This window comes from Pelobates fuscus, chromosome 3, assembly GCF_036172605.1.
Source record: "Pelobates fuscus isolate aPelFus1 chromosome 3, aPelFus1.pri, whole genome shotgun sequence".
NCBI classification, from domain to species: Eukaryota; Metazoa; Chordata; class Amphibia; order Anura; family Pelobatidae; genus Pelobates; species Pelobates fuscus.
In genome coordinates this window covers 88,771,107-88,784,817 of record NC_086319.1, presented here as the reverse complement: position 1 = coordinate 88,784,817, position 13,711 = coordinate 88,771,107, and the positions used below count along the sequence as shown (strand labels likewise).

General features: G+C 38.6%; 1 protein-coding gene across 1 annotated transcript; it reads left to right on the top strand.

Moving 5' to 3' along the window:
* The first annotated feature begins 5,736 nt into the window (after positions 1-5,736).
* On the top strand, positions 5,737-12,180 carry LOC134601640 (sulfate transporter-like). The gene is made up of 3 exons (XM_063446158.1): positions 5,737-5,751; positions 8,764-9,324; positions 10,579-12,180. The coding sequence occupies exons 1-3, from the start codon at positions 5,737-5,739 to the stop codon at positions 12,178-12,180; spliced, it is 2,178 nt and encodes a 725-aa protein (XP_063302228.1).
* Positions 12,181-13,711: the final 1,531 nt, after the last annotated feature.

Below are 13,711 nucleotides of genomic sequence, written 5' to 3'. Positions count from 1 at the left end.
CTACTAAACTGGTTCATGGATTGTAGGATAAAACTTACCAGGAAAGGTTAAAGGATCTTAACATGTATACAAAATAGAGTAGGGGATTATCTGCTAAACACAGATCAAAAGGAAAAACATAGCGTTTAACTGTGTGAGAGTAAATGAGGATATATAGTTAACAATTGGCCACTCACAAATTTTCAGATGTAAAAAAGCCTTGAGTGTAATCTTTTTCTTCCAAGTTTTCTGTATTCATCCTCACACTCCCATCAGTAGTTTAGAGATATTTGCTCAAAAGTGAAAATATATATGGAAAAATAAGGTGCAATTCCAGAGTATAGTAAAAAAGATTTAATAACTTACATGTATATTTAAAACAATCAGCATATCACCACTGGGCGTCCTACGCATTTCGTCCTAAGATAGGACTTCCTCAGGGACTTGGTGCATCAATGACAGCAAAAAGACAAATATATAAAACATTCCCCCCCCCCAAGTTCTTATATATCCCCTCCGGGCGTTCATCATTCAATCATTCTCGGCCAGTGTTGCTTCACTATTCAGGCGGCACTTCCGGTTTTGACGGGATGTTGTCATCACGCACGTCTTCTGCGTTCCAGGCGTGCGTTCCACATACCCGGAAGTGGGTAGCGATCGTCAATTGTGCAATATTTTCTCGGAGGCATGAAAGTGAATAAGAGCACATGAGGGGGAAAGGCATTAAAAAACTCTGGATCGCTCTACAATATGTTACTCTTATTATCTTACTCTAAACCACTCGAAACGAATGTATCAATAATAATTGAATATATATATAATATGTGGACCATGAACTATACATAAGCCATATGCATATATGTATGATCCCAAAATAAAATTAAATACAATAAAACAAGTATGTACATTAAAGCAAATACATTCCAGATGGGGGAGGAAATCTATATTAAAAAACATGATGCTTCATGTGTATTAATTACTTCGTTCCCCATCCTAAGAATGTGTACAAAACATGCAAATCAGACTGACAACTTTCTATTGCCTTACTTTCCTTACAATGTATAAGTGATTTAGGTGATTTAGGTGAGGTGGAAACCCTTATGTACCGAGCACTTCTCCCCTTCATCTCACCCTTCGTGTTTAAATATCTTCCATCAATAGAATTCTCTTTTTTGAAAATTCCCTTTGATTTATTTTTAGACTTTTTTATGTACGTATATAAGCCCCCAACTTTTAGTGATAATGTCGGTATTAATTTCTATTTTGGTGGAAGAGGTTGTATTGTATAAGGGTATTCTGATGGGCTTTCTCAATTGATACCCCCACCTGGAGTGTGACAAAAAATGCATAAAAAAATATATATAAAAAATAAAGAGATAAAGTAAAGGGATGAAATAGAAAAGGAGAAGTGCAACTTCTATAGAAATGTTCCATGTGTAATCTCAGTTAATCCTCAAAAAAACTCCACAGATCAATATCTAGATTAAGACCCCAAGGTTGGAGTGTTTTTAATTTATTTATCCAGAATGTTTCTCTTTGCGAGAGTTTCTTGGTCAGGTCTCCTCCCCTCCAATAGGGATCTACACCCTCAATGCCCATAAAGGAAAAATTTTGCTCACCAGATTGGTTACAAGAATTACAATGCAGAGGTACTATATGTTTAATTGATTTTTTTCTTACATTGTTTTGATGTTCTAATATTCTTTCTTTAAGTTTTCTACAAGTTCTTCCCACATATTGTTTCCCGCATGGGCATTGAAGCATGTACACTACGTTTTTAGTATTGCAATTTATGTTAGATTTTACTTTAAATTTTTCTCCTGTTGTGAAGCTAGTAAATTCTTTCTTTTGTATAAATTTTTGATTTTTGCATGCTTTGCAGGTATTACAAGGATTGAAACCGTTGATGTTAAATGGTCTACCTTTTCGTTGTATTTTTAATGCGTAACTTGGTGCCAGTATGTTTTTTAAATTTCTTGTTCGCCTAAAGATCATTGGTGTTTTCTTTGGTAATACTTTGCCTAATATGGGATCCCTACATAAAATGTTCCAATGTTTATTGAAAATCTTTTTTATTTTCCAATGTTGCGTGTTGTATTGTGTAATAAAAGAAAAATTATAATCTTTTTTGGGAGTTTTTTTAGGTTTAGGTATCATTAGATCTTTCCTATTCTTTTTTTCTATTTCTTCGATTTCTTTGTCTAACAAGGTGGAGTCGTATTTCTTTGCTATGAATTTGTTTTTTAGGTGCCTGGCTTGCTCCCTATAGTCTGATTTCCTTGTACAATTTCTCCTCACTCGTATTAGTTGACTCTTTGGGATTGTTTCCAGCCATCTCTTCTGGTGACAACTCTTTCTATGTATATAGCTGTTACCCTCAGTTTTTAAAAAAAAAACATTTTGATTCAATTTTGTTGTTCTCCACGAAAAAGGATATATCCAAAAAATTAATAGTGGTGATATCCATCTCATGTGTAAATTTTAGACCATATTCATTTTGGTGAATATAGTCCAAAAAGGATAATAGCTCCTCTCGTGAGCCTCGCCAGATCATTATGATATCGTCAATAAAACGTTTCCATAGGACCAGGTTCGCTGCCCAGCCATGCCCACTCCATATGTGGTTGGATTCCCAATCCCGCATATATATGTTTGCATAGCTGGGGGCGAACCTGGTCCCCATGGCCGTACCGGTTGTCTGTAAGTAAAACGAATCATCAAAAAAGAAAAAATTATGTTTGAGAATATAATGAATACTCTTCAAAATGAAGTTTCGAAAATCAGATGCTACATGTTCGTCTCCCTTCATAACTTGTTCTACTGCAATCAAGCCTTTGTTGTGCTTGATTACAGTATACAATGAGGCAACATCAATAGTTACCCAGATGTAATCTGGTTCCCAAGTTATGTGTTCCATGATTCTCAAAATATGCGCTGTATCTTTTAAATAGGAAGGTGCTTCCTGTGCATACTTTTGGAGGTGATGGTCAACAAATTCCGATAAGTGGGCGGATATAGAATTTATGCCACTGATGATTGGCCTGCCTGGGGGTGTAATTGGATTTTTGTGCAATTTAGGAAGGAAGTAGAAAATGGGGATGATTGGAGACTTATTGTAAAGATATTCTTTGTTGTTCTTTGAAATTATGCCTTCCCTATATGCCTGATCTAGTAAAATTCCCAATATGATATTGAATTTTTTCGTGGGGTCTCCTGTGAGTTTTATATAGGTATCAATATCGCCCAGAATTCTGTGGGCCTCCTGCATGTAATATTCCTTTGTCATGATGACTATGGCCCCCCCTTTATCTGCTTCCTTTAGAACTATATTATCCATTTTTTGGAGCTTGGTGATGCTAGCTGCTTCCTCTTTACTCATATTATATTTGTTTCCCCGTTGATTTTTTTCCCTTTCTAATTTTTCTAAATCGTGACAAACCATGTTGTTAAAAGTTTCCAAAAAAGGGCCTCTGTCTCCCACCGGGTAAAAATTAGACTTTCTTTTAAATGTATTTACTCTTCCACCAAAATAGAAATTAATACCGACATTATCACTAAAAGTTGGGGGCTTATATACGTACATAAAAAAGTCTAAAAATAAATCAAAGGGAATTTTCAAAAAAGAGAATTCTATTGATGGAAGATATTTAAACACGAAGGGTGAGATGAAGGGGAGAAGTGCTCGGTACATAAGGGTTTCCACCTCACCTAAATCACCTAAATCACTTATACATTGTAAGGAAAGTAAGGCAATAGAAAGTTGTCAGTCTGATTTGCATGTTTTGTACACATTCTTAGGATGGGGAACGAAGTAATTAATACACATGAAGCATCATGTTTTTTAATAGATTTCCTTCCCCATCTGGAATGTATTTGCTTTAATGTACATACTTGTTTTATTGTATTTAATTTTATTTTGGGATCATACATATATGCATATGGCTTATGTATAGTTCATGGTCCACATATTATATATATATTCAATTATTATTGATACATTCGTTTCGAGAGGTTTAGAGTAAGATAATAAGAGTAACATATTGTAGAGCGATCCAGAGTTTTTTAATGCCTTTCCCCCTCATGTGCTCTTATTCACTTTCATGCCTCCGAGAAAATATTGCACAATTGACGATCGCTACCCACTTCCGGGTATGTGGAACGCACGCCTGGAACGCAGAAGACGTGCGTGATGACAACATCCCGTCAAAACCGGAAGTGCCGCCTGAATAGTGAAGCAACACCGTCCGAGAATGATTGAATGATGAACGCCCGGAGGGGATATATAAGAACTTGGGGGGGGGGGGGGGAATGTTTTATATATTTGTCTTTTTGCTGTCATTGATGCACCAAGTCCCTGAGGAAGTCCTATCTTAGGACGAAACGCGTAGGACGCCCAGTGGTGATATGCTGATTGTTTTAAATATACATGTAAGTTATTAAATCTTTTTTTACTATACTCTGGAATTGCACCTTATATTTCCATATATATTTTCTCTTTTGAGCAAATATCTCTAAACTACTGATGGGAGTGTGAGGATGAATACAGAAAACTTGGAAGAAAAAGATTACACTCAAGGCTTTTTTACATCTGAAAATTTGTGAGTGGCCAATTGTTAACTATATATCCTCATTTACTCTCACACAGTTAAACGCTATGTTTTTCCTTTTGATCTGTGTTTATGTATGCTGAAGACAAGAGGAAGTCTTTGGGGATCTTTTCCGGATACTTCACCTTATACAGGGAAGCTCCATTATTTGTATACTATCACTGTTTTCACTGGGGTTGTGTTCACATATTTTGTTTGTTAACATGTATAGCTTGGAGGAAAGACGAGACAGGGGAGATATGATAGAAACATTTAAATACATAAAGGGAATCAACACAGTAAAGGAGGAGACTATATTTAAAAGAAGAAAAACTACCACAACAAGAGGACATAGTCTTAAATTAGAGGGACAAAGGTTTAAAAATAATATCAGAAAGTATTACTTTACTGAGAGGGTAGTGGATGCATTGAATATCCTTCCAGCTGAAGTGGTAGAGGTTAACACAGTGAAGGAGTTTAAGCATGCGTGGGATAGGCATAAGGCTATCCTAACTATAAGATAAGGGCAGACTAGATGGGCCGAATGGTTCTTATATGCCGTCACATTCTATGTTTCTAGTTATTATTACTATTATTTTTATCTTCTATCTGTATATTCTCATTTTTGTAAGAACACTGGAAATAATATGCACAACCTACATTCCAGCTTTGGAATTTTTTAAAACATAATTATTTTTTGGACTCAGGTCATATTTTTGAAGCCTGAGGGACTTACATACAGGGCCGCCGCTACCATTTGGGGAATAAGGCATTCGCCTGGGGCACCGACCTGTGGGGGCGCCCCCCAGGAGGTTTCCAGGTGGGCTGCCCTGTTGCTGTCTGGGATTCTGTGCTTGGCAAGCGGCTCCTTAGCCACCCCCAGCGCAGCCATTCAGCTGCTGGGCTCCCTCTGCTGTCGCTTGTCTGCTTGGGGAATGGGGAATGCTGTAACACCAGCACCCAAGCACAGCACTGTGCATCCTGCAAGCAGGGAAAGCCGGGACATGACTTGGTATCCTGGCTGCCCCCTGCCTGTGAACACCAGAAGCACTCTGAGAAAGCACTGTGAGTACCCTGTGCTCACAGTGCACTGCTCTCCTGCTCCCCCCACCAGTAGCAATAGCAGCTACCTTCAGGCTGGACCTCTCACCTTCATTCACAGCACTTATGAATGATCTATCTGAAGGTAAGTGGAACTGATTATGAGACTGGGTGTATGATTGTAAATTGGTCTGCGTGTATTGAATTCCTGTGTTTGTGTGTGTAAATAAAGTGTGACTATATGTAAAGTGGTGTGAGTTGTGCTTGAGTGACAGTGTGTGTGTGTGTGTGTGTGTAAGAGAAACTGTGTGTATGTCAGTGACTGTGTGTGTGTGTGTGTGTAAGTTACACTGTGTGTGTGCTAGTGACTGTAACATTGTGTATGTCAGTGAAAGTGTGTAAGTGACACTGTATGCTATTGAGATTGTGTAAGTGACACTGGATGTCAGTGAGAGTGTGTGTTAGGGAGAGTGTGTAAGTGAGACTGTGTATGTCAGTGAGAGCGTGTAACTGACACTGTATGTCAGTGAGAGTGTGTATATTAGTGAATGTGTAAACCAGGCCCGGACTGGCCATCACAGGATCTCCCCTGCCGGCCCATCCAGAGCCGGCGCTGTCCAAGCACCGGCCCTGCTGTGTGCCTTCATGGGCTGGTGGGGAGATCAAAAATCTTCCTCACCGGCCCACAGGCACTGATATGCAGCCGCCTGCTGGGGAGGGAGGCAGGAGAAGACTCGGGGAGCTTTAGGCAGCAGCTCCACCGGGTTCCTCTCGAGAGGTCTGAGCGTTGCCGTGGTTACCGCGGCAACGCTCAGATCTTGTGAGAGTGAACTCTAGCCATGCAGGCTAGAATTCACTCTCACCACTGAGACCACCAGGGATGACAGCACATATGTTTTTAAGTACAAAAAAAATACATATTTAAATAAACATATTTACACTCACACAGCACCCTCAGACACAGACAGCACCCTCACACACACAAAGCACACAGCACACTCACACTAACAGCACCCTCAGACACAGACAGCACCCTCAGACACACAGCACCCTCACTCACAGACAGCACCTCAGACACACACACAGCACCCTCAGACACACACAACACACTCTCACACACAGCACACTATCACACATATACAGCACACACATGTAGGTATAATATATAAAATAACCCTCAGTGAGTTACCAGACAAAGAAAATAAGAAACGTAGAATGTTACAGTAGATAAGAACACCCTCACACACACAACACCCCTCTTACACACATGCTGCACCCTTCACTCATACACCAAGCACACCCAACACACTGTGCCCCTCGCACATACAGTAATTCTAAACATATATATATATATACACATACACACACACACACACACACACACTACAACACCCCTCACACTGCACCACTACACACATTACACTCCAGATACACTCTAGATCCCTTACCCTATATACACTCTGAATCCTCTACACACACACACAATCTCCTATACAAACTCTGGGTCCTTTACACACTAGCTTCCCTACACGCACTACATTCCTGACATACAAATGCTGGATCCCCTATGCATACACTACATTCCTTGTAAGCAAACACACACAACATTCTCTAAACACACACTCTCACGCTCTACAACCCCTACACACACTACGTCACCTATGTACACACACACACACACACACACACACTACAGCCTGTATGCACACACTCGCTACATCCCCTATACACACTATGCCCCCTATACACACACTCTTTACAGCCCCTAGCCACACATATTACACCACAAACATGAATAAAATCAACCTATTTACACAATACCACACCACAATCAGCTCACTCTACACACACACATCCCACAAGCAGGCTACAAACACATGCACCATATGCTTTCCTGGCCCTTTTGTCCTCTGGTATCCCACTTATGGAGACACCAGAGACAAGTTAAAAGCAAACACAGCACAAGCATGTTATTACATTTGCTTCCACTGCGCAGAATAAATACAGGGCCTTTTTCTCATGCTAGAGCTCTCTTCTGCGCATTGCATTATATGTACATATATATGAAAAACAAAAGGAATTACATAGTATAATACAGTATTACAAATATAATATGGAGACAGTATATATAATTGCACTCACAAGTGGAGAGCAGATGAGTCTGCTCTAACAGTATCCGCTTTTTATATGCTTAAAGCCAAGGATCACAAGACGGCAGCAGGTCGAAAAAACTCTTTAATTTCAGCAAATCTTCATAATTTAAAATTCACCAAAGTGGTGTCACTTAGCTCCCTCAGTCCTTCTATGGAATGTAGTCCGTTCGGTATGGCTGCCGGCTAGCGCAATACCGCAAACACTTTCTGGAGGCGGAGCTTGATGACGTAACCACGGGACGTGCGTGATGACGCATTTCGCCACAAAATCGGCTTCCTCAGATCGCACCCGGGGTCAGCCAGACAGCACGCCAATCAACGCATGCTGTTGCCACCACCAGGATGCCGTCATCAGTGTGGCATTTTTTTTGTGTGTCTGCCTCTGACAACAGTTTGCGGTGTTTGCGGTGCGTTAAACGGGGAGTTTGGTCTGTCACTGTGAAGCGGGCGTAACCCTTACACTACCTTATCGATACAACATCATACCTGATGTTTTAAAGCACGTTATTCCAAACAATTTAGGAATGTTAGGTGATTTATGCCCTTTATGGATTAAAACCAGACTCTGCATCAATTATGTAATTTTCCATGGGAGTTTTGCCATGGATCCCCCTCCGGCATGCCACTGTCCAGGTGTTAGTCCCCTTGAAACAACTTTTCCATCACTATTGTGGCCAGAAAGAGTCCCGGGTTTTAAAATTTGCCTGCCTATTGAAGTCTATGGCGGTTCACCCGGTTCGCCTGTTCGCGAACATTTGCGGAAATTCGCGTTCGCCGTTCGCGAACGGAAAATTTTATGTTCGCGACATCTCTGTTAACTATTAATAAGTAACACTGTTAGCAAATAAACGATAAGTAACAGTTAGCAAAGTCAAGGTATAAGACACAGAAAGAAACAAATAATGTAATAAATTAATTTGTGACAATATTGTGAAAGTCTGTGGTATATAACAAAATTAATACTATAGATCTAAAAATAAATATTCTTTATAATTCAATTCTAGCGTGATCGTTTACAGTCGGTTCCCTTCACTGGCTCCTATGTAGAACTGAAGGAACAAAACAAGATATCCTCAAGCATCAAAGACCTCATCATTGACAAAACCAAAGCTTGCTGTACAGGTAGTCCAAAAAGGCTGAGTCAGTATCTTTTTCATCTTTTCCCAGTACTTGCATGGCTACCACGTTACAAAGTAAAGGAATATCTGCTAGGAGATATTGTATCTGGTATCATAGTTGGCATTGTTACCATTCCCCAGGCAATTGCTTACTCTCTGTTGGCAAGTCAGGACCCTATCTATGGATTATATAGCAACTTTTTTTGTTGCATCATCTACTTCTTCATGGCCTCCTCTCGTCATAACTGCGTGGGTACATTTGGTGTACTTTGTCTTATGATCGGAGAGTCTGTCAATAAGCATTTGAAAGCTGCGGGTTTTTCAGAAGAGGAAGGACTAACAATTATAACAAATGCAACACTAGCTGTTAATGGGACTGTGTGCGGGAGAAGCTGCTATGCAATTAAAGTGGCCACCACACTAACATTTATGGCTGGCATTTACCAGGTATTGTATGATTCTTATATATTATTGTTCCTTACATTGCTCACTTATGAACATATTTACACACTTTAATCTATCTTATATGCGTTATCTTTATTGTTATGTAATGTGTCTCTTGGCTGAGGCAAAAGTCACTCAACAGCGACTGATACTGGACAACCATTTAAAAGGTTGGGATAACAAATGTATCTATGTAATCATTAATCTTAATTATAATTATTATTTATGAAGCGCCAACAAATTACTTAGTGCTGTACAATGGCTGAACTTACAGCAACGTATTTGTAACCCTGATGAGTTGGACACACAGGAACAGAGGGATTGAGGGCCCTGCTCAATGAGCTTAAATGCTAAAGAGTGTGGTATAGTGACACAAAAGGTAAGGAAAGGGTAGAAAAGTAGGTTGCTAGGATAGTAGTCACTGAGGGCTTAGTGTTTTGTCTTTATGATGGTGCAGGAGAGGAATCAAGGTGCGGGCACGGAAAGCTTTTCACAGTTTAATTGATATGCTTTCCTGAAGAAGAACGTTTTCAAAGATTTTTTGAAGGAGGGGAGACTGGGTGAAAGTCTAACAGAGAGGGGAAGGGCGTTCCATAGGAATGGTGCAGCCCTAGAAAAGTCTTTAAAGTGAGCATCAGAGGTAGAAGTATTAAATGTCTACGTTAGACGTAGGCCTTTGGCAGAGTGTAGGGGCCTAAACACAAACACACACACACACAATATACACACAGTGCATCTACTACACACACATTGCATCCACTACACATGCACTAACACACACTGTAGCCAATACACAAACACACAGTGCATCCACAAAACACACACCCTATATCCACTCTACAAACACTGCTTCCTTGTGGGTGGATTTGGAGGTGGGACCTTGCGGGCGAAATCTGGAGGGCTTGGAGGCAGACCTTGAGCTGTGTTAGGGCCCCCAAAATTTCTGATGGCAGCCCTGTGCAAAACTGATTGTTTTTCCACATCCTATGCATGCAACATAGATCACAAAAGCATTAGAACATTAGTCCATAAAATGCACTATAAACAGGCAGGAATGTAAGACAACATAATACCTTTCCAGAGATAAGAGCGTACAATTCAACATTCAGTTGGAATAATATAGTTCCTTTTACATTATATTTTATATTACCGTCATATTCCAAACATCTGGGGAGAATTCTTTTTCACCAAAATTCTTGCATATTGCATTTTGTTCTTTTTCAGATCCTTATTATTTTCCCTTTTTTTCTTTTCCAGATCCTTATGGGGATATTACAGTTAGGTTTCATATCCATGTATCTCTCAGAACCATTGCTGAGTGGTTTTGTTACAGGATCATCTCTTACGATTGTAACATCCCAAATGAAATACCTCTTAGGCTTACGTATCACCCGACGTGATGGTGCTGGATCTTTGGTTATGACTTGGATTGACGTCTTCTCAAACTTAGGAACAACCAATATATGTGACTTATTGACAAGTATTGTTGCACTGGCTGTCATGATAACAGTAAAGGAAATTAATGATAGGTTTAAGAGTAAAATGAAAGTCCCATTTCCAATAGAATTGCTAGTTATTATAGTTGCCACACTGGTCTCCCATTACTTTGATTTTAGTGGCAACTATAAATCATCTATATGTGGGACGATTCCAACAGGATTCAAGGCACCTAGAGCACCAGATTTGAATCTAGTTCCCAAAGTGGCTACCGATGCCATTCCAATAGCAATTATTGGGTTTGCAATGACAGTATCTCTTGCTGAATTATTTGCCAAAAAACATGGGTACACAGTCAGTACAAACCAGGAGATGATAGCTATAGGCACGTGTAATTTTATCCAATCTTTTTTTTATTCTTTTGCTACATGTGCTGCTCTGGCCAAGACCCTTCTTAAAGAATCCACAGGAGCCAATACTCAACTCAATGGGGTAGTCAGCGCTATTATGCTGTTGCTTGTTCTCTTAGCCATCGCTCCTCTTTTCTACTCTCTTCAAAACTGCATTTTAGGAGTTATAACTGTTGTAAGCCTTGGAAGTGCTCTAAGAAAATTTGCAGACACACCAAAAATGTGGCGTGTCAGCAAGATTGACACAGTTGTATGGTGGGTTAGCATGTTAGCATCTTCCTTGATATCAACAGAGATAGGTTTGTTGGTGGGAGTTTGTTTCTCAATGGTTTGTGTGATAGTCCAAACTCAAAGGCCTAGGGCTACCCTTTTAGCAAAAGTCAGTGGAACTGAGATTTATGAAGATCAATTCACCTATAAAGAGCTCCGCATTATACCCAATATCAAAATATATCGATTTGATGCTGCTCTTTACTATGCCAACAAAGATTATTTTAAGAACATGCTATTTAGTAAAACAGGCATTAACCCATCTATGGTGTCTGCAAAACAGCAAAAAGCAAAAAAGGAAAGAGAGAGGGCTGTGGTGAATGAAGAAACAAAGTATAGATGTTTTGCAAAGTTGAACATTTTAAAAACAGTGTGTAAACCCCATAATCCTCCTGAAAACGTTGTCCCTTCAATCACTATGCATACTCTCATCATTGATTGTGGTGCCATGCAATTTATAGACTCTGTTGGCCTTAACGTGCTCAAAGAAATTCAAACTGATTATAATGAGATTGGAGTTCAAGTTTTTCTAGCCAATTGTAATCCATCAGTAAGACGTTTACTCCATAATGGAGGATATTTTAGCAATACCAGTAAGAACGTAGAGCAGTTTGCTTTTCATAGTATTAATGACGCTGTCAAGTTTTCTGAAAGGGAGTTCCAAGAGAAGAAGAAAATTAATGAAACAGAAGATGATGTCATCTCCAGTCATGACAATCACACTACTGGTGCAGATATTTAAATCATCAGTTAATTAGAATTAAAAGAATGCTAGTGCTAATAGTAGGAACTAAGCACTTTTGACAACACACTGCAATGAACAATTTCCATTTTACAGGAAGTGTTTACACCAAGCACTTCCCTAATTTTGTTTTACTTATTTTTTTGTTGTTAATTTTTTGTTACTTTTTTTGTGGGTGAGAGAAACACACTTGGGGTTTTCAAAGTGCTGATTTAGAGTAACATTATGATCTAATAGAAAATGTTATATAACTAGAAGATACAGTAGGTATACACATCTTTATTTTTTTTTTCTTTTCTTACAAATAGTTGAATTTTCCCCAGAATGAAATAAATGATATGACAACAAACATAATAGTCTGATTAGGAAGACATATTGAACAAGATTCATCAAGGGAAAACAGGTGCTTTTCTGCAACCATTTTGACAAAAACAATTCAAGTGAACCGAAATGGCACGACAAAGCAACTATTACTGAACTGGAAAATATATACATATAAAAATATTAAACAGAACATACAAACAATCCTACACTTCTAATATTTTAGTCTTGCTTGCCCGGTGCTTGTCAGCAATTACATAGAAATCCAAAAATCGGATAGCATTCCAAAGGTCTTAAGATAAAACTTTTATTGCTTAAATCATATTTTATTGACATTTCAGTTTGATCCCCCAAACTTTCATCAGGATTAGGATGAAAAATATTTACAAATAAATAAATAAAAGATGTAAAAATATCACCATAATTATGTAATTATGTAATTATACATTTTGCAGTACACTCATAGGCACAGTTCCCCATCGTTTGGCTCACAGACCAAGTAAGAAAAAGTAACCAATAGAGGGGAAAGAGGAGGAGCAGTATAAAAATATAGTTATTAGACATATAATATACAAATAAATAGATTTTATAGACCTTTTTTCTTTACTTCTCACTTGATCTATGAGCAACATTAACCATAATCTTCACCAAAATTGGGTCTGAAACAAATAACTTCTTTATTTGATCTTAAAAAGAAATATAAAAAAATCAGAGAGTCAAAGTACAGAATGGAAAACGATTGCAGAAAATAATGTCTTATTTTTTGTATATGCAATCTTTTTTTCTTTATGCATGGGCTTGCTATGGATCACCCTCTCTGTAACAAGCAAAGTACGGTAACTTAAAAGCATAAAAATCCCATGCAACGTTTACGACATTAGGCTTGTGCACTGCAGAAACATTTGCTTTGGCTTACCCACTTTGTCCAAAAATAAATAATTGTTCGGGACAAATTAATTGTGGCCATTGCGTTAATGAAAAAAACATTCAGGAAAACGAATCAGACAAAGAAATAGGGCACAACATTGAGCCAGTGTACTGCAAAATATATATATATATAACATAGGTACGTTTTATTCATAGATCAAGTAAAAGGTGACCAATAGAGTGAAAAATAGGAGAATCAGTAAAACAATCTTTATTCAATATACCATATATAAATATAGATTTGTGTCACTGCTCCTTTTACCCCTGTATTGGTTACTTTTCA